This window comes from Parus major, chromosome 3, assembly GCF_001522545.3.
Source record: "Parus major isolate Abel chromosome 3, Parus_major1.1, whole genome shotgun sequence".
Taxonomy (NCBI): Eukaryota; Metazoa; Chordata; class Aves; order Passeriformes; family Paridae; genus Parus; species Parus major.
In genome coordinates, this window is record NC_031770.1 from 67,549,437 (window position 1) to 67,571,276 (window position 21,840).

General features: G+C 35.9%; 1 protein-coding gene across 1 annotated transcript in view; it reads left to right on the plus strand.

Moving 5' to 3' along the window:
- Positions 1–599: 599 nt before the first annotated feature.
- The window catches only part of REV3L (REV3 like, DNA directed polymerase zeta catalytic subunit), a gene marked incomplete at its 5' end in the record, with an annotated part of 71,205 nt that continues 49,964 nt past the window's right edge, over positions 600–21,840 (plus strand). The window contains 10 exons of the mRNA XM_015620910.2: positions 600–811; positions 2,172–2,246; positions 3,687–3,847; positions 7,805–7,901; positions 15,462–15,556; positions 16,142–16,246; positions 17,231–17,315; positions 17,401–17,549; positions 17,851–17,979; positions 20,302–20,539. Coding sequence (XP_015476396.2) covers positions 600–811; positions 2,172–2,246; positions 3,687–3,847; positions 7,805–7,901; positions 15,462–15,556; positions 16,142–16,246; positions 17,231–17,315; positions 17,401–17,549; positions 17,851–17,979; positions 20,302–20,539 — 1,346 coding nt within the window. The remainder of the gene's footprint in view (positions 812–2,171; positions 2,247–3,686; positions 3,848–7,804; positions 7,902–15,461; positions 15,557–16,141; positions 16,247–17,230; positions 17,316–17,400; positions 17,550–17,850; positions 17,980–20,301; positions 20,540–21,840) is intronic.

Consider the following 21,840-nt stretch of genomic DNA (forward strand, 5'->3'; position numbering starts at 1 on the left):
CTCAGACTGTGGTTGAGCAGAAAGGTTTTGTTTTCATGGTGTGTCCTTTCACTCTGCTCTTCCTGCAGACTCACGGAAGCTAATGCTAAGTAAGGATGTTGTTAGAAGTCTAGAGATTTGCATATACAGTAGAAATCTCTGAAGGATCCACAGATTTTAGAAGTTGAAAATTGCCTGGTTTTGTTTCCACATCCCAACTCATGCTTTAATAACTAGAATACTGAATTGCCTCATAGGTCCTCTAGATGTTCTTTTCAATTTCTTAGAGGTTGTGTGATTGATACTGAAAAATCTTCACAAAGGCTGAAAACAGTTAAACATCCAACATTTACTCAGGATGCAAAGTTATTCTTAGAGAGATGCTGTGTTATTACTGTAATAATCATGTGTAATCATATGTATGTCACGTAACCACATCTGTTCTGTGTTGGTTTTGTCAATGAATCAAGTGTGAGAACTGCTCTACATTAATACCTTTTGCTTGAAACACACCTCCATTTGCATCATAAATTTATCCTGTCTGCAGAACTGGAAAGTAATATGAAAAAATTGAGATGCAGCAACTACTTAGAAGAAGAAAAAGCGGTCATTAGAAAATAAATGTTTTCCTTTTATTTTTAGGTCAGAAGACTTGTCTCCACTTACATGGTATCTTTCCTTACCTCTATGTACCATACGATGGTTTTGGACAGCATCCAGAATGCTACCTTCGTCAAGTGGCGTTCAGCATTGACAGGGCACTCAATGTGGCTTTAGGCAGTCCATCTTCTACAGTTCAACATGTTTTCAAAGTGTCATTAGTATCTGGAATGTAAGTATGACCTGTCAGGAGTTTTGGTTGTTTGTTTTGAATAGTTTTTTGCAGTTGTATTACATGGAAGTACTTTGGACTTGATTGCAGTGCTAATTCTTTTTCATTCCCCACCCATGTATGTCTTCATACAGGGCTGTACAACTTCTAAATAACCTCTCACTTGCTTTGACTTTAACATAATTAACAGGTTTTCCCAAAAAACCTTCTTGACCCATCTATTTTTTCCTAAATTCTACCCTCATGTCAATAATTTTTGCAAAATCTGTTCTTAGCTTTTTCTGTCTCTGCTGTTAGAACAGTACTTTCCATGCAGCGTTTTCTACCTCTCAGGATTATTCTACATTCCCTGAAACCAGGGATGTCTTGCAGGAGCCTGATGAGTGTAGGTGGTCTTGTTTTTTTTGGTTCATGTCAAATGGCCCCCACAGAGACTCTCAAGTAATGTTTATCTGTCTCTTACAGCAGCACAGGCCCGGAAGTGGAGGCTCTTAAACATACATTTATTAATCTGTCAAGATGACAATTTTGCTTAATGAGGTGTAGCTTTCTGTATTGAATGTTAGCATTTTAAGGATTCTATTAGTTACTTTTTATTTAACTAGTATAACCAAGAGCTGAAAAATAAGTCAAATCATAATGAATAATAGAAAAATATCCTGGAAGAGCACAGGTAATTGAGATACATTGCATTCAGTTTTTCATCTTCAAAACAACATAAATGCTAATTTTGACTGTTGGTGCAACATTATGTTTTATTTTCTTTTTTCATGTATTTCTGAAATACATTCTTTCTAATTGTTAAGTGTAGGAAGATAATATTGCTGTTCCAGCCAGTTCTAGTAGCTTCTAGATTTTGTGAGTAAAGTGGCTGCAATAACTTGTTTTTATTTTCAGTCAGAACTTTCTGATGTTTTTACAGTAACAAAGAAGGTCACCTACCACATTTCTTGATGTTGCTCTTTTTGTGAGAACTATGTAAATTGTAGTAGAGCTGTTCATCTCCATAGTGAAACCTGGGCAGAGTAAACTGTTGATGACAATCTTTACTTGAATAAATGAGAAAAGAACAGGTAGAAATTAGGAGAACCTGCCCCTCTTTTTCACCTCTCTTGCCTTAGAATTTCAGAACAGTCATTACTGAAAGTCAGCTGTTCATTGCCTCAAAACAGCATAAGAGTGTTTCAGGTATTGTGTTTGTCTGCATAAGAAGCTAATGGGGAAGACCTAAACAAAATATATCTTCATCTTCACCTGGGTAGATAGACATGCTTATTCAATATTTCTTATAGTAAAATGTCATTGAATAAATGCCACAGCATAACTGGCTAGCTTCTTGCTTTTCTTTCTTTCTCTCCAGGCCTTTTTATGGTTACCATGAAAAGGAGAGACAGTTTATGAAGATTTATCTTTACAATCCTGCAATGGTAAAAAGGTAAGGATGTGAAAGTATGAAGTTCTGTCTGATTTCCTTATATCTTGAATTAAAAAGTCAGTTTTGAAACAAGACTCACCACTAACTTAACAAAATAAAAGCTCCAAAATTATTACCTCACAGTTTCTGAAAACACTTTTAAAATTTAAACCAATTTCAAACACACCAATAATCTTTTAAAGTAGTAAAATGTTAGGAAAGCAATACCAAAACATACTTACTTGCCTGTAGTTGTTCAGAGTTTATTGTAATTTGTGAGCACTTAAATTTGCATCAGCTTACTTTTCCTGTAACTCTTAAGGAAAACAATGTAACTGTCTTTCATATGGCTTCATTTCATCTATTATGAAGTAAAATTTGGGAAGTTTTAATTCCAGTAAAAATTACTAAATTTAATATTTACTTGCAAACAGAATAGTTTTTGTTATTAGGCAGGTTCTCTATTTTTCAATAGAGTAATGTTCTGTTGTATGAAAGTGCTGTAGATTTCAATCTTGCTGTCAAAGAAGCCGCAATCAATTCATGAATAAATAAGGAGGAATTATTTCCCAAGCATGAACTGAAATCCCTTGAGTGTGTGCTGTTACATACTGTAACTCTTTTTAAAAAGGTCCAATACATGATCATGAGAAATGATTGTATGATTTTTCTTCTAAGCAAGTGAAATTTTGCATGATTTAAAATTTCTGTATTAATGTATCACAGGACAGTTGTTTCAAAATTTGGAGCTTCTCACATTTTAATTGCTCTCATCCAAATAAGGACTGCCACTTCACTTAAATTACTCCTTTCTTTCTTCTGCATGAAACTTTATTTTTAATCCCAGTTTGTTGCATTTAGAAATGCTTAGTGCTCTTCTCTGTCGTATAGTTGTATACTGTTAATTTGAGATAATTTAGTGTACCAGTTTATAGTTATCCAAATACTTGCAGTTATTTTTTTAATGTGTAGCTATTTAAAAGAGAGGATTTGTCCTTCTCCAGGGTTTTAAAATACTGTTTATGAGTATACAGTATGTAGCTTGAAAACCATGAAGGACGTTATATGTATCATATGTATCATATATCTCAACAAGAAGTAAAGAGACTTTCAAACTTATTACTGGTGTTTAGGCATACAGCTGCCACAGTTGTGCTTCTGAAAGATTTCAATGGCCTCACTTGCAGTAATAGAATATTGTAGGATTTTTTTTTTTTCCAGAGAGTTTCATGATTTTTAAGCTGAAGAATTCAAGTCTCCTTTGCAACTAACACCCAAATATTGTATCATTATTAGCTGAGATCATTTTTGTTCAACTGTTATTGTGAAAACATGGTTCTTAAGTTAAAAATACTAGGACAAAATTTAAAATGTTTAAGAATTCTATATTTTGATAAAGTCAAATATCAATATTGTTGTACTGAAATATTTTTTTAATTTATGTCCTAATTTGTCTTTTAGAGTTTGTGAGCTTCTGCAAGGTGGAGCCATAATGAACAAATCTTACCAGCCTCATGAAGCCCATATTCCCTACCTCCTCCAACTCTTTATAGACTACAATTTATATGGAATGAATTTAATAAACCTGGCTGCTGTCAAATTCAGAAAGGCAAGGAGAAAAAGTAAGATGTTTATTTCTTACGACCAAATAATTATTTTGAAGGCTAAAAACTACCATTTTGAACAAGATGTCACAAGCTGTCAGGCTTTTCTCTATTTTAGCTGAATGAGTATTGTGTTGCTTCCTTGAAGTTTGATTTCTGTATTAAAACCAAGTCCATATTTTTTCCTTCTTATGCCTCTGTGTGGGGATTGAGGAAAAGCCTGCTTCCTGAAATGAGATGCTGTATATCAAGAAACACGTGTTCTGTCAGCGGTGCAGCTGTGACCATTTCACAAGATGACCACACCTCTTTTCTAGAGATTGAAAAATTGTCCATATTTAATAGGAGAATTGACATGAAAGATAGCATAATAATACTGTTACTTTGTTTTTTTTTATGGTTTTGATTCTTACATCAATTCAAATTATTTTTTTTGTTGCAGTAGTGTGTTTACAAAATTACGGCTAATGATTTTGCTGTGATGACAATCAGTGTTCTTAATTAAAATGTTTATGTTTGTGCTAAAGTAATTCGCTCTAAGGTAAAATCTGAATTATTAGTGTGTGAGCAAAGGAGCCATTTAAAAAAATTAATGTGGCATTTTAGACATACATACTGACATAAAAATTAAGTTTGGTGAGAATATCCCTAATTCTTCTAAATTCTTCATTATGAAGGAGAACTAACAATAGGAAAAGTATGCCTTTGGTACATAATGTTTAGTCTAATAAGTATTGTTTACTTAAATCATAATTGTTCCTACAGCTAAAGTTAAAGTTGAAAGGAATGGTGAGATATCTTTCTGTAAAAACGCTGAGAAATAATCATGCTGAATTTCCTCCTTATTTTTATGCATGTATACTCAGACAGCAGTAGATTAGCCCATGGAGTTTTATAACAAATTTTTGTTTAAAGGAAACAAAACACTCTCTTCATACCCAACACTAGGTCACACTTCTTTGCTGGTGTCAGAACAATAGGAAGGCAAAAGCTCTGCCATAGGCAGAGCATCTTCAGGATTTTCAGTCATAAAGAAGTGTAGTCAGGTACCTTTAGTCTTCCAAATATTCAAATCAGCCTTCTGGAAACATGCAATGTGATTGTATCAAATAGTTGCTTCCATTCTTTTTCCACAGCTCTTTTTTTTTGCTCTCTTTCAGATGATAGATGAAAAAAATTAGCTGTTTATATTCTCCTTCATAATTCATTTAAGGATGAGAGACCTAAGTCTTAAATGGGACCGAGGGGGTGAAAGAGGAGCATGGGCTGAGACCAGTGGACTTTAACTACTCTTATAGGGAAGAATCCAATAAAATAAAAGGAAAAAAATGACACTATCTTGCCTGGCTTGACCAGGTAGTGGCTGCAGTGCTCCTAGGAAGATTCATTCTGCTTTGCATGGCTCCACATCACACATGCCTGCCTCAGTCTCTTGGAGATCACTGTTTATTGCTCCTGGCACAGCACCAAGCAACAAATGGTTTGTCCCTGTTGCAACCTTACAGAAGCACTGCTGTCAAGAGCCTGTCCTGGTACAGCAACCCTCTCTGAGCTCAGGCTGATGGAATGGTGTGGAAGGCACAGCCTCTACTTACACCTGACACACTTTACCTGTGTGTTCCTCAGCTTCTGTGTTTTGGGGGTGTGAATTCCTTTCACTCAGGTATAACTGTGTCACACAGGCCAGGCCAAGCATTGTTTCTTAGACAGCAGTAAAAGCCTTTGCCAAAAGATCTGCAGCAAACACCTTACTTCCCTTGCATATGATGATACAAAAATGAGTCTGGCAATATGTTACTTTGTCAGTGTAAGCAAGCAGCCTCAGGAGCCTGTTCATAGTGGCACTTTTCTCACTGAAGTAAGTTGGTCTTTTTGAAGCTGAGAGAGGTCAGCATGCAGATTTCTAGTAGCAATATTTTGTCTTCATCAGCTTGTATCCAGAAGGGGCAGCAGTTCATTTTCTCAAGTCTTTGTCTTTATGGACTGTGAAGAAAGCTGCCTATTCATTCATGTACCATGTACCACTGTAACTGTTGCAAAACTTTAATTTTCAGTAGCTGAATCTGCTTCTGTAATATGACTCTGAAAGACCTTGATGTGTCATTGCTATTGTCTTTAAAGGTCTTTATATCAAGAGAAGGGGAATATTGACTGTCCTTAAATTCCTATCCCTATGATTAACTTTCTGAAGAAACAAATTGATACAGGAATTGGAGCCTTGGTTTTTAGAAGTATATTAAAACAGCAATGATAGGGAATAAAAAAGGGATTAATGCATTGAAACTGCTGTGGTGTGGTATTTGAAATGCATATAATATTTTTAAGTAATACTATGTATTTTACCAGTTGGCCTATAACCTTTCATAACTGCTGTGACGTGTATTTTCCTTTAAAATACACAACTATTCGGTCCCATTTAATCAATTTAAAATAATCAAGTTGCAGTTGAAAAATACCAAGAGATGTTTCCATGCATAGTCAGCTTACATTTTAATATGGAGAATTAGCTGATGTGTCACACAGTAAAAACATGGCTGTGTTTCTTCCTGGACTAGCTGCCCAGGACAAGTCATCACTTTAGAACAGCACAGACAATAAGGTGTGCTAGGTTGGAGCTGGATCTGTGCAAGTGGGATCAGATATTTTGTGTGGTCTGTCCAGAATCACCTGCTCAGGCACTGAAGTACATAGACTGTAACAGCACAGGTGTGTCTGAAACATGAGCTGGCTCTGCATAAGCACAAGAGTGTCTTTTCACCCGCTTGAATGCCACATCTTTGTGCCATGTCAGTACACTTAAGAGTTTAATATAGGGGCAGGGTTTGCAGGAACCTAGTCTGGGTGCAGAAAGCTTGGTCTGCAATACATGGAATTAATCCTGCTTTGTAGCTTCTAAGGTTCTTTTGTGCCTGCCAGTTGCTTCTGTAGTAATTTAGGGATTTTTGCTACATGACTTATCCCTAAACCTAATATTCCAAGTAGTGGAATTCATGTTGGCAAGACTATTATGAAATTTATGGAATAAAAATACATGTTCTAATAAATAATTAATTACTGAAGACCTCTGACAATTGAGGTAATTGGTGTAACTTTAACAAATGCAGAAGTATTTGCTATGGCTGAAAGGTAAATTTAATAGCAGAAAATTGCTAGTGTGTGACATCAACATAGCAGAGAAAATTCAAGGTTCAAGCTGGTCTTTCAGGTAGAAGTGGGAGACTGAGTAATGTTCAAAGTCTTCTCCCATTCTGCCTCCTTCCAATTCCATTCTTGGACCTTTTTCTTTCTTGTGCCATATCCTGTGTATATTGTCTTTCCTTTCTCTGAAGACTGAGGGTTCAGGTGGACACCTCAAGGGAGTTAGGAATTCTTCAGAGAGGACTTCACCAGCATGACTTTGGAGCACACTTCTTACACAGAGACCCCTCAGCAAATTTACAGTGTTTTCTTTATTTGTAGGTCAGACAACATCTGCCTTCATTGCAGGTTTCTACTTACTGCTACTACCATTGTGTCTGGAATGTATTGTATATTCCCTTCCAGCTCACAAATACAAAAAAGGAATAGTGTGAAGTAGAATTTTGTGGTTTTTTTCTAATTTCCATTGGGATTTGAGCTGTGGACCCTGAAAATTCTGAAGTTTACATCAGACTTCATGATTTCTTTTGAAATTTTCACAGATGAGAGAAGATTGAATTTAGGCTAAGATATGACTAAAATGCAACAAATGTAGTTTGAATAATGTCTGTGTTGGAAGTATATATTTTCTTTTTATATTTCTATGTGTTAGAAAGAAAATTAGATCATTTATATGATAGCATAGTTAATGGGTGAAGATGATATAATGCAGTGCTATTTATTCTTTAATAGCAGGTGGACTGGTAATATTAATTAATAAATGCAGTTATATAATGATATTTGTAAAAAATATTGCCACATAAATGAATTAATTTCTCATTCTACTTTTTTCCCTAGGTAATACATCAGGTGGAAGTAAACATCATACAACTCATTTGCCTGAAAATTCAAGCAACGTATCTTTCACTGAATGGGAAGAAGATGAAATACCAAGGTCAGGGTTTTCTGTTGTATGCTGTATGTTCCTATATACATCAACTTGTGTGAAATACAGAGTTTCAGTCTCTCATTTAAAGGACCATTATATATTTTAGATGTTAAAAAAAAATATGAATAATATATCAGACAATTTCAGTTTGTCCATTTCAAAGGTAGCTACATAAGAATCTCAGCTTAGAATTTCCATCCTTGTCTCCCATGTTTTTCCTTTTTCCTAGGCATTTCCTACTCTACAGTCTGTAATTTGTAACCATTTTACTTCTATAAGAAAATTGAATATTTCTGGAATTTTGGGGGTTATGTGGCCACAGTTGGGCCACTCATAGTATCTGAAGCTACCGTGATTTGTACAGTTTATCTACAGCAAGTTCATTCTTTAAGTTATTTGCTAACGCTTGGCAGGTCCTTCTGTCATCCAGTAATCTTCTCAGTCTTTGGGTGGATCCTGTCATTCTTCTTTGAAGAACTTACTGGGCTCAATATGCCACACCTCCTGCTAGTGTGACGTGCTGGGAGATTTTGCTTCCCCAGTAGAAAGTGTGTGCATTAAACCATACTTTAGGTTTTTCTAGCGTGCAAAAACATGAGCTTGTGTTCATTACATCTGGTTCTCTGATTCTATTACTACATTAAAAGGATTTTGCAACAACATTCATCATACTGTTTTATTGCAATTTTACTTCTGGTCACTTTATTTGCAGTTGTTCTTTGGGCTCTCTTCTTTCTGGATGCGTATTTCTTTCATTCACAGACCATTTTTTTTATTTGGCTTGGTTCAGCAAGCCAGCTTACTTAAAGGTTAGATCATAAATTAGACCAGGATTATCTGATGTTACTTTACACAGATCTGGGGAAGGCAGATAAAAAGAAAGCTAAGTACTACTTTCTGGCTGTCAAAACCACAGAGGGATGAGCTTAGCAGAGCTGGAGCCAGGGATGCATCCTCATGGCTGTAATGGTCTTCTGACTAGTCTTCTTTTCTCCTCCTTCCACGCTTCCATGTATACAGCCAGGGGTGCAGCACCTCACTTGTGCCAGTCCTCCAGCACTCACATATATTGCAGAAGTGGGACATTAACAAAAATGGGGAAAATACCATGACTCTCCATTTCCCTGGTGTTCGTTTGCTGTACTTCTGCCAGTAGGAATTTAATTCTCAAATGTAAAGCCTGAATACTACATCATACACTACACAAATTCTCAGTATACCATATGCAGTGATAATGGTAGTTCCCAATACAGTTTCATTTATCATGCCAATTGGTTTGTGAGCATTTTAGAATTTATTAGTACAAGATGTTTCTCTTTTTTCCAGTTGAGAATCTTCTGTTTGGATGCCCACTGTAAGTTCCTGTAGGATTTTTTATCCCATTTTAAAATTTCATCCTGTTTCTATTATTCTACATCGGAGTTACCCTGCTTTTGTTGTCTGATACTATGATCTGGTTATGTATCCAGCACATCTGCTGGCTTTCCTTATCAGCATATTTCATTACTACTGCAGTATTAATGAGATGTGAAGTAAGCTCAGTCACAGTGACTGGTCTATATTCTGTTCTCCACATTTGTATCGATGCCATGTCCTTTTTATACAACCAAAAGGAATTTCACATTTATTTAGCTCTTAAAGTGCTTTAATAAATTAGGAACTCATTTATGATTCCTGCAACTGAAATTGTTTACATTTGATACTATGTTAGATGCTCTTTTCTCTAAAAAATTAACTTTTTTTCTTAAGGGTGTTGTATGACTGTCTTCCCCATGCTGTAGGAAGTACATGCCATAGCAAAGCAACAAACCTAAACTTTTCCAGTTCTGATTTTACTCTGTTATGTATCTACACAAAATTATTCTCCTGTAAAATTTCTCCTGGATTATTTATGGGAGTCATGAAGTTAAAACAGTGTTCTTGTAATCAAACCCATACTGCAGTGCCACTTTGATATTGCCTTCCTACTTAATTTCCTTTCAGATTCTGAAAATTTGCTTCTAGGTTGGCTTAATGGATCTGTTATTGTCATGGTCAGCCTTACTGAGGGCAAATCTGACCCAGACAGTATGAGATACCTATCCAAGGAAACCCTTTTAATTGTTTCCTGAAATGGCTGTGACTCAACTGTTTCTATTTTTGCAGTCTACAGCATTACTCAGTAGCTGCCTTTCTTCCTTTATTTCTCTCTTCTTAACAATGTTCTGTATTCCCCACTTACTTAGTTACATATCAACAGCTGTATTCATTTCTAATTTCATGTGCAATATCTGCACAGCCGCCTCACTTTATTATCCAGTCATCTTCAAGTTCTGTCTGGTTCAAATTGTGATATTTAACTGTTTTGTGAATTGTTTAGCAAAATCTTTTTCCTTACTGTAATTTTACCCCTTGACTGCTATTATCAGTAGCATTTGGAGTTTTTTCTAAATATCACTGAACTTCTAATTTTCTTTCCTTGTCCTTTATATCAGATATGAAGAAAGTATGAATCTTTCCCTACCTTTCAGCTGTATGCTTAATTTATTACTTGTTCTGTCAAGAAGAAACAAGAAGGGAAAAGATAGTCAAATGTTGTTTGAGAACACAAAATTTCTAGGCCTGTCTTGTATTCTGAGTGACTGGGATGTCTGTTTGGACCCATTATCCTTTGTGTACATTAAGAATACATTTTAGAGGTAGTCCAACATGTATCTGCCAAGTCCTTGCTGTAAGTGGCAGTTTTACAAGTTACCTTGTTTAACCAAGCAGTGCCAATGGTTGGGCATTTCTTGGTTTTGGAACACAGTATATCACTTGGCTGAAGTAGAGTTCTGAATACCTGGAAGGCAGTATGCAAAATTGAAAAGTCACATGTGTAACATGAGCAGCATTTTGCATGAGTAAATGCTAGTGATGGTTCCTTATTTCAGAAAACATTTGAGAACTATGTCAAAGTTTCTTGGTGGCTGAATTCCCTCTTTCACGCTAAGAGAGCACCTGGCTACTCAGCCACTCACCAAGAACAGCATTCAACTCAGCCATGTCCTGTCTTGCTCCTGGCAAATCTCCAAATTAATGACTCACAGCTATGATAAGTGCACTGTATTAAGCCAGAGACACTTTTACAAATGTAATTCTAGAATGATTCTGTTATCAAGTAGACAAACGTCCAAAATCTTAGGGCTCAGGAATCCCTGGTGTTGTAAGGCTTTCAGGTATAATAATACTTGCCAGTTTTATTGCACTGAAACCTACAGAGCCTTAAAATGGGCAGCAGTCACCTGAATCTGGTAGTGCTATCCAACAGTTTTTGACATCAGGAGTTCTGGACACATTTTGTTATCCCACTCAGGCAGCTGATAATAAATGATGAAACACTTCTATGAGTTCCATTGAGAAAATTTTCTGGTAAACATCAGACTTAGAGTATCTGCCAGTCAAGTCTGTCACTTGGACATGATGTGTTAAAAGTGGAATGGTTGGTAGAATGCTTTTGAGAAACACTTTGTTTTTTTAAATCCTAGATTTGCTATTAGACACTAGTTTAGATGGAAGTGGAGAGATCAGACAAATAGCACTTCTGCATAGTCTAGCAGATAGGTAATATTGCAGATTTTTCCTAGGCTTGTGACTGTCATAATTGCTTTTCTCTCTTGTCAGCCTGTGCATGTTTTTATTTAGCTATTTGATTTTTTAATATAATGTGCACATTATTTAAGTCACTTGAACATCCTGAAAACAAGGACATGTTTTCTGACATGAACAGAGTATGGAAAATTATTATGTCAAATTTTAGAGTCCTTATCAGCACAATTGAGCAACACCACCTTCAGATTCTCCTTGGAGTCAGTTTTTGTCTCATGTGCTCATTTTAACATTACAAATACCTCATATGTGGTCATTACAGAACTCGTTTCCTTAGGCTGTCATTAATATTGGTGAAATAAGATACTGACCTTGTTGATTATTCTTAAAGGTTTTTAAGGGCTTTTATCTACCTAGCTGTATGTAGTGAGCACTTTTTTTAAAAGGTGTTGACTGTAGCCTTAATTCATTGCCTCAATGTCTGAGAAACCAAACGTTGGTAGTTTCTTTGAGCACAAGTTTCATCCTAAACTGTGTTTTTTATCTCAGTAGATAGTGCGAGCAAACTATAACTTTCTTCAAAAATAAGGACTGTTTTCTCTGTTCTCAAAATAATCTATTTGGAGCTTTTTATACAAAAATAAACTCAATTTGTATTGCTAAAATATCGTTTTTCACATAGTGTGTAGGTATAAAAGGCAATTTAAAATTAACAGGTATGAATATCCCATTTAACCTAGTCATGGCAACCCTCATTTATCTTGCTTCTTCAGAGAATAAATGTCTGTTCTTCTGCAGCTGTGTTGCTCCTACACTACCTCACTTAACCATGTCTTTCATATACCTGTATTACAAGTTTTATCTTGTGAACAATTCTCTTTACATTCCTTCTTACAAAATGAAATAGAGATACTGTGAAAAGCTTTTCCTGGGCCTTGCTAATTTGCTTTTTCTAACCTTGTTCTAATACAGATATTCTCAAATCACGGTTTTGGTATTACCTAAACCACTGCTTTTCTTTGCAAAACAGATGCATGCAATGTGAGGCAGGTGATTAGTCTATTGTATAAAGCAATCTGTATCTAACAGGTCATTTCTGAATATTTTCTAAGGCATTGCAACTGGTAATGACATGAAATAGTTCATATTTTCAATTAACTACAACTGGGAGACCAGACACGTTCTGACTTCTTCATGCTGTCTTTGCACATGCTAAGAACAGTGCTGTAGCTGCTGAGAAAATGTGTCTTGATCAGGGAGAATGGGAAATGTGGTTGGTTACTTTGTGTATTTTCCCAATAAGTTGCACACATTTAGGTGAGCAAAAGCACCAAATTTAACAACTGACCAATCTACTGCTGATACTCAGCTGAAACAATTCCCAAAGCAGCATGTAACCACATTAAATAACTGTACTTCAGGACAGTTTGTACTCCCCCCTCACCACCTCACGGTTTTGTTTTAATCTACATAAATGGAAATGTTAGAAGGGCCAGTTAAAGCTGCTCTGTTTTCATATGCCCTTCAAAGGTTTTCCTGAAGTGGGAACAAATGACTTCTTGGCCTTTGTGGCTTACTGAATGTTACTGAAGCTTGTAGTGCTACTGCCATGACTTCAGCTAGTGCAAGTGTCTAGCAGCTTGCCTTGACAAGGATGTTAAATGCCAAGCTAATGAACTGGTTGTATTGGGAAGACATTTTTTCAAGTCTAATGAAAAATTTACCCTCTGTGTCAGTTGTCTTTATTAGCTTCCACGTAAGTCTTTAGAGTGTGCAGTTTTGACTGCGAGCCCTGCCTTCATCTTGAAAGTGTTAATGACAACTATGATGATAAATCCTAGATTTGTTTCAGAAAAGGCCTTTTATTAGCTCAGTGTTTTTAACTTGAATAATATGCCATGTAAATTGAAATACTGTAGTTTTTGACAGAAAGGCTCCTCATATCTGATTTAGAGCTTAGGAAAAATGAGCTATCTCTTTTTCTTCTAGTTGCTCAAATTGTTGAATGAGTTACAGACAAAGAACATGCTTCAAATTAATATTACTATGGAAAAATAGTTAACCACATTAACATCTACCACTTTGTTTTAAATTCATTAATGTTGAATTTAGTGTTATTTTTTATATAAAAAATCCATATTAGAGTCTGTTGTAAGTAAGAAATCTGATTACTTGGGAAGTTCTTGGTCAATTTTGTCTTTGGTCTTGATCAGTTCTTGAATCACTGGCCATACTCTTGATGGGGATGTGGAAAACCAAGACATGACATTGGTGTTTTGTTTTTTATTGACAAAATCTTCTGGCAAAATGAAGGGAAAGGAATAGAAAGCTGTCTTTGTCAGAGGAAAAGGAAATTCTTAAGTTAATGGTTCTAGTCATCAAACAAATTCTCGAGAAATAGGTCTCTAAAACACATTTTCCTTAAACTTTTCAAAAACTTTCCTTCTTTCTCTTTCTCCATAACCCCCATTAGTTTTTGGGTTTTTATTGTATTTTAAAAGAGGAAATCAGTAAAAGTGGGAAGCTCTGATCTTTGATTTTCTATCCTCCAGAAAAGTCAAGGCAGGTCTTTACCACATTTCTGATATCAGTGACCATTCTGTATCATTCTCCTTTTTTGCTTGTTCCCAGAAGTGTTTTGATTTTGTAAAGGGAGCTAACAATTCTTGCAGGCTCTTCCCTCAGTCTTTTTTCCCAGTCATCTTGCAGTTGTTTCTTACTGTGGGATCGAAATACAAGTTTCAGCTTGCCTGCAGTTCCTCGTGCCCACTTGGCAGGCAAAGCTCGGTTTGAATCCTTTGATGAATAAACACCCAGAGTGTGTGACATGAAAAGTACACATTTTGAGCATGTTGTGGGCTTGTTTCTCAGCTGATGGCATGACTGGGAACAGAGGGACATGATGGCAGAGGATTGTCTTTAAAAGTCTTTAAATTGTCTTTTATGCCTAGAATCATAAAATAGTTTCAAAGCGACCTTTAAATGTCATCTAGTCCAGCACTCCTGCAAATGAACAGGAACATCTTCAACTAGATTAGGTTTCTCAGAGCCCTGTAACCTGGCATTGAATGTTTCCAGAGATGGGACTTCTCCCACTTGTTTTGACAGCCTATTCCAGTGTTTCATCACCCTCATCATAAAAAAAAAATCTTCCCTACATATAGTCTAAATTTAACTTCTTTCAGTTTAAAGCCATTACCTCTTGTCCTATTGCTACAAGCCCTACTAGAAAGTTGAAGAGCTTGGAGTGGATTTTCAATATTGCCCTAAAAGATTTTAAAGGGTAAACAGATTTTTACAATAAACCTGGGAGATGTTTTCTATTCATTAGCTTCCTCCATGGACTCCTTAAAAATTGCTCACTGACATTTGCAGATCTGAAAAGGCACAGCAGGAAGGTGATCAGATAATTGTACAACAATCTTGAACCTGTTTCTAGTATTTTAAGTCTTCATCGAGACAGTTATCCTTAGTTCAGCATGTGTTTGAGTTGTTAATACTCTCTTATTCACCAGGCTAAATAAAGAAAAAGCTCCAGAAAAATTAGTTGTAAATGTTAAAGTGTTCTGCATTGTTCTGAACTGTGAATGAGAGAGAAAAATTCTTGCCACTGTGTTTTCTGGGTGCATGATCCCACCTACACATCTGGTCCTATTGGCTTAGTTCTGTAGAACATTGCATCTTGTATTTGAGGAGAAGAACATTATTGGAATTGCTTTAGTACTTGGGGTTATCTACACACCTCTTTCTCTTCTCCTCATGAAAGAAAATGGTAAACCCTTTAAGTTGAAGGTACAGATTTCTTATCTAATTAGATATGAATATGATCATTAGTTTAAGGGCTTGAAGGTGATGATGGGAACTTACAATTCTTCATTCAGTCAATCCTGTTCCCTCTGAATAATTTCAGATATTAGTCCAGTTAAAAAACAGTGATGATGCATGTTTCAAACTTAGTGTATTGATAAAATTGACCCTGTGATATTTATGTTGTTACAGCTCTTTAATGTTGAAAGGTGTTGAGCCACAAAGTACCTGTGAATTGGAGGTGGATGCAGTAGCTGCTGACATTTTGAATCAACTGGATATTGAAGGTGAAGTGTTAATAACTTTCCATGTAAAACAGTCTTAGGACAGAAACCATGTTCACTCTTCTTTTAAAGCTCATCTTAGTTAAATCACAATCCATATCTTGGTGTTAGTGAATTGTTGATCTCCAAATTTCTGAAGTTAAAAAAAATATTAATGAACTCTGAAAGAAAAGAGGTTATAAAAACAGTGTCTTATCAAAGCAATATAATGAGATTTTTGTTAATGCATAACAGAAGGTTTCAGACCTATAGGAAAAATAGTAATGGAAATTCCAACATCATCTATGTGCATGTATGCATATGTATGTGCATATACCTATATATATGTATTTACACATATATATGCTACTTTGTGGGAAGACGAGACAAAGCCAAACATCTAGATTACAAATAGGAAATCTGGGAAACAAATGAAGTTACACCTTAACTTTTTCATAATGCCAAATCCTAGAGTACGGCAGGAATGGCAATTAAAAAATAACAGGCTAGAATGACAAAGAGATGAAGAAGAGTGTCAGAATCCAGTTGCGGGAAAGAATGCTTTATCATTTTGGCAGATTTCCCTTCATGTATAATTGCATATTTCAGCCCAGATTGGCAGGAACCCTGGTTTGCAAGCTATATGGGAGGATGAAAAGCAGCGACGGAGACAGAAATGTGAATCTTCTCAGATCAAGCCACCTGAGTCACAAGGTAACAACAAAACAAAAAAAAAAATCCCCAAAAAAACCAACAAGGAAAATGGTGCAACTGTTCTAATTCTAAAACTTAGAATGAGAAAGCAAGCAAGAGGACAGAATTTATATTGATGTTTCAAGTTTGAGGGATTTTTAGATGTACTGGTGTTTTTCACTTCCAGGCTTGCTGATAGTCCAGTGTGTGTTTTCCAGTTTTAAAAGCAAGATCTTGTAACCTTGCTTAACAACATCACGATTCAGATGTCTGCAAAACATTCTAGACAGAATGAATGATAAGGGCAGTTAAGATTGCATGCTTTGTGATGGAAAACATTTAAATACTGACAAAACTAAATATCTTTATCTTGAAGCTTTCCATTGTAGTTTATACCCAAGGGCATAATTCCCATTTAATTTCTGCAGAATTATAGCTAAGGTGATATTAGATTAAAATTTTAATAGGATAGACAAATCCCTGTATTTTAATGTAAAATCCATTACACAGGGAAGACTCTGCTCTGCAATGTAATTGCATAACAAATAGGTTAGTCTCTGTAGAACCTAGGCTATATTTCTTTTAAAATATGAATTATATTTGGCAAGTAAGACAGAGGATTGCAGGAAGGAAAGAGGCAAGTTCCTGGTTAAGGCAGACTACTTTCGGATTGACTTTTTTCCTGTGTTTCTGTGTAATGTTATTCAGGCTGCATAAGCCAGACTCAAAATTGTCCACTGATTTTTCTTGTATGCTCACCTTGGTGTAATTGCATTGTGATTTGTAAATGCTGTTGGTACTCACAGTTGCAAATGAGATCAGTGGGAGTATGTGAAAGGTTTTTTTTTTTAATATGCTTGGCAAGTCAGCCCTCAGATTTGGCACTGAAAATTAGCAGGCACTTCAACTTTGAGCCTTTTCCTAATAAAATCAGTAATTTTAGCTGCTCTCTGTGTTGAGAGGTCAAAGTAAAACTGAATAACAAATATTTTTCAAATTTTAAAGACCGTGGATTTGTGCCAGCAACAGAGAGTGAAAAATTTTTTCAGAAGAGACTTAAAGAAATTCTCAAGCAAAATGACTTCTCTGTGTAAGTGTTTAGCCATTTGTCATAAAATATAGTATTCTATGCAAACCTTAAATATGCATTTAAAACTTGCTTTTCTATTAACTAGAACGTTGTCAGGATCATTGGACTACAGTAATGGATCAGAGGAGTTCTCTGCTGAGCTAACACTACATTCTGAGGTACTTTCTCCTGAAGCCTTTCCGTGTACACCAGCTAATACAGTAGAAGTGCATGATGATAAACAGATGAGCAAAGGTGAGTTTTTTTTAATATCCTAATTATTTAGGCATAAAGCTGTGTCATGGTTTGGCTGTTTATACTATTAACAGGAGTAAGCTGAGGAAGTTGTGGTTGTTAGTTATGAAAAACCAAAGAATAGTTTTGATTTAATTTTTATTATTGTTAGAGTAAGCCTTTCTAAAATTGCTACAGCAAATAATGGAAATATACTTGGATAGTATAATCCATTCTGCAGTGGCTTGTTTTCATAATGTATTGATCTCTCTGACTCAGAAGTTTTATGCTTTCTCTCTCTTTTTTTTTTCTTCTTTTAAAGACTCCAATAGGATGCATACTGATAAAGAAGAGGAAGCACTTATTAATGAAGAAGCTATTTTAAACATTGTGGAGAATAGTCAGAGCTTTCAGCCTTTGTCTCAAAGACTGAATCAGAATACAGTTTTTAGTGAGTATGGCCAGAATGTCTTTTTTTCCAGACTATTTTATTGTTCTACAGTCTTTGTGTTCCCTTAGGCTACCCATCATGGAAGAAAGTAGTTTATCTCAAAGAGTTTTTCAAACAAGTTGAGACTTCACACACACACACACACACACACACAACACGCATACCCTACCACCACCAAAACACACCTTATGTTTTCTAAGAAATGTCACCAGGTCTGTAGGTACTCTTGCAGTTACTGAACTGTGTCTTTCATACAATTAAGGTAAAAAAACATGCACATGATCTGTCTTCAGAAGCTCAGCTGTATGGAGATACTGAACAATAGTAGGTTGATAATGAGAGGCAAGTTTAGATGCAAAGAGTGGTTGAAGGCGAAGAAACAAGAAGCAAAATATTTACAAGGGAGAAAAACCATGACAGTAAAATTGTGAGTGGTACAAGGGGAAAACAACCATAAAATAACCAAGAAAGGAACTTATGTGAAAAACTCTGAGAGGTTGAAATAGTTCAAATATTCTAAAGGAGATGAAAAGCACATGGTTCATGATATATCTCTATGTTTTTGGTAAACATAATGTATAACATTAATATGAGCCACATAGTGGGGCAGGGAGGAGTATTTGAAACCTGTAGGAGCCTCCATTTCTTTTGATACCTATAGGGTATGAGTATGTGCTTGGGCAACAGTATATGTCTCTGGGTAATACAATATACAACCTTGAAATTTTTTCTTGCTAAGAAAGGAGGAGTAGATGAGTAGATGAAGTTAGATTAAGAGTGTAGTGCTGTTTTATTTTGCAGAGAATAGGCAAGATTTTGATTATAGACATTTTGTAGGCAAGGATTTGGATTTCTTGAAAGAACTATAAGAAATTCTGTTGGAGCTGGCAAGCATGAACAGACCCGAGAGGATAAAAAGTGGTTAAAATAATATGTAGGGTATGCCTTATGACTTTACATTTGAATTGCTCAACCAAATTGAAGTGTTGAAATGGTCTGGTTTTTTTCCATTGACTAAGTAATCAAATTTAGATTATATGACTTTTTCTTTGTCTTTTTTTTTTTTCTCCTCCCTTCTTGTCATGCTGATTCCTGGTGTCTTGTGTGACTATGAGACATGCCTCATATTCGAGTCCCATGCTCCCTCATAGCCTGCACCAGTATTCACTATTCTTCTAGCAGAGTTGAGTGCCACAGGGACTGTGAACCACATGACTTCTGCTATTCATATATGGAGGTTCATATTAACATGTATTAGAGGCTGGAGTTTAATGATGAGCCTCACAAGGGGCAAAGGAGGCAAGAACAGAAAGTATAATTGAAAGTGGGTTAATTCAAAAGCTCTGAAAAAGGGGATGGTTTCTATTGTAAATGGTTGCATGGTATCTTGTGAAGCCTTTGCAAAATATGAAAATTGCCTTTTTCACCAATGTTGAGATCTATTTTATATAATTTTCAAGATCATTGTAATCATATGATGCTTCCTGAGGAAACAAAGTAGAGATTGTAGTTCTTCAGCCAGAGAAGGAGAGAGAAGTAACAAAGATGCTGGTAGACTGGAGGTCATAAATTGATTATAAGGTCAGATGATAGGTAAGTAGGAAGACAGTAAGAAAAAGACTTGTAAGGATTTTTAAGAAAAAAAAAATGAGACAGGAAATGCATAAATTACTGTAAGCTAGGCTCAAATAAAAGAAAATATAAAATTTAAAGAGAGGACTGAAATTGGGTAAACTTTCAGTGTTTAGAGAAATCTTGGAATAGAACAGCTTTTAGTGACATGAAAAGGGAACCAAAGTTGAGAAGGAGGAATAGTTGGTCAAAATCAGCATCTCTTTTCACAAGATGCAGTGATTGAAAGTCCTCAAGTGATACAGAGAGAAGTGCCTAACAAAGCTAATGCAGCTATTGAGCAAGAGAAGGCAGTGATGCTTCAGAAGCTGGCACTCAAGCTAAATTAGAGGGGAGAGTGAAGCTTTTACTGCATATGAGGAGGTAATAGGAGAGTGGAGAGAGAGAGAGAGAAGTGCATCCACAGAATCTAGTACAAAAAAAGAATAGGGCAGAAATAAAGTTGTCAAAGCTTTAGATACAGAGCTAGAAAAAATAAATCATAAAATGTGAAAATATAAGATATGAGAAGAGCTGTAGTAGTCTATATTCTGTAGTATGCCTTGCCTTAGGCAGTAACAAACTAGTAGATTTTAGATTGTGAGAGGCTTGTTTGGTCTGGTTGGTTTTGTTTTTTTACTGGTAGACTGTAACTAGTCATTTACAAGTAGAACAAAATATAGATTCTACTTGTATGGGCTTTTTCTGCAGTGGGCAGTAGTGCTGATGAGGCCATGATTGATCTGTTGGCTGGATTGGAGAATGATGGATATCAGATGGGACATCAAAAAACAGTCTCTCACCATCGTTCTCTTGGAAGCTGGCAAAATTCTCAGAACAGTGATGATGAAGAAAATGAGCCACAGTGTGAGAAAGAGGAAATGGAACTTAGCTTGCTAATGTCCCAGAGGTGGGACAGTAGCATGGAAGAGCCTGGGCAAAAAAGGAGGTATGTATTTTCTTTAAATGTTTCTTCTCTGCCAGATCTTTCCTTCCTTCCACCTTGTTTTCAAGTGTGCTTATGAGCCCAATGAGATGTAGAGAGGTCTCTGTTGACAACATGGAAAAGTCTGTGCAGATCTTGGGCTGGAATGCAAGGTGTTCAGATTATGATGATGTGAATAATCAGTGTTATCTGAAGTGGAAGTAAAGATTAAGTGTTCAGGTTTGGCCAAACATAACCTTCTAGTTTTCTCTTTGAGGAAAAAGTAAGTAGGTTTTTTTGTTCTACAAGTCCAAATACAAGAAAACCTTTAGTGGTAACTTGCTTGTAAGGTCACACCTTGGATATGATACAAATATTAAGGTGTATCTTGTACATCTTACTAAACTCAATATTTAAGAAATATTCATATGAAGACCAACCAAGCGACCCAAGGAAAAAACATCCATTTGTTTCCATGTTCAAAGCTTAAATCAAAACATGAATGTTGCTCACTCTGCTTGACTGCTAAAGGTCAGCAACTTCAGTGTATTTAAGGCCAAGATTCTTGGAGCACCTTCTCAGGTTGTAGTGACCTTTTGTGCAGTCTGCTCTGACAGGCATTGAAAGCAGCTATATCCAGTTTCTCTTGACCCCTGCTTTCGGCACACCTTCTGGTATTTATAACTCTGTTTGAAGTATGAGGAACTTCACAGACATAATATTTTTATATTTGGGGTTTTTTCCTACATCGGAAGTTGTAATCAGAGAGGTAATCTGTAAACAGAGAGGTATAGAAATGCTTCTTTTATTTCCCAAAGGCGCAATAAAGTTGTAACAGAGCCAGAAGTCAGTTCGTTAGTCTCCTAGTTCTAGAGATAATTGATCTCTAAAGCTAGTTTTCCTATCTGACCTTTGATTTTCTATTTTTTTTGCCCTCACAGTAGTCTGAAAAGTTGACATTTCCATCCAAAACACTTAACATCAAACTTCAGTTTTACTGTGGTAGTTACTATGAAAACCTGTATCTTGCAGAATTCATTAGCTCAAGCACAGCTCTATATGAGCTTGACTACTGTTCAACTTTCAGGAGTCAGGTAGGATCCTGAAGCAATTAACTGCTTTTGTGCAGTAAAGAATCCTACTTAAAAACTCAAGAGACTTGATGAGCTGTCTCACTAATATCTTGCTCACATATACCTACACCTTAATCCCAGACATAAAGCTCTAGGGAAAATGTACATACCATGTGCTTCCACAGGGAATGAACTTGTGTTCAGAGGGAATTACAAGTTCTGTTTCACTGAGATCTCTACAGAATATGGACT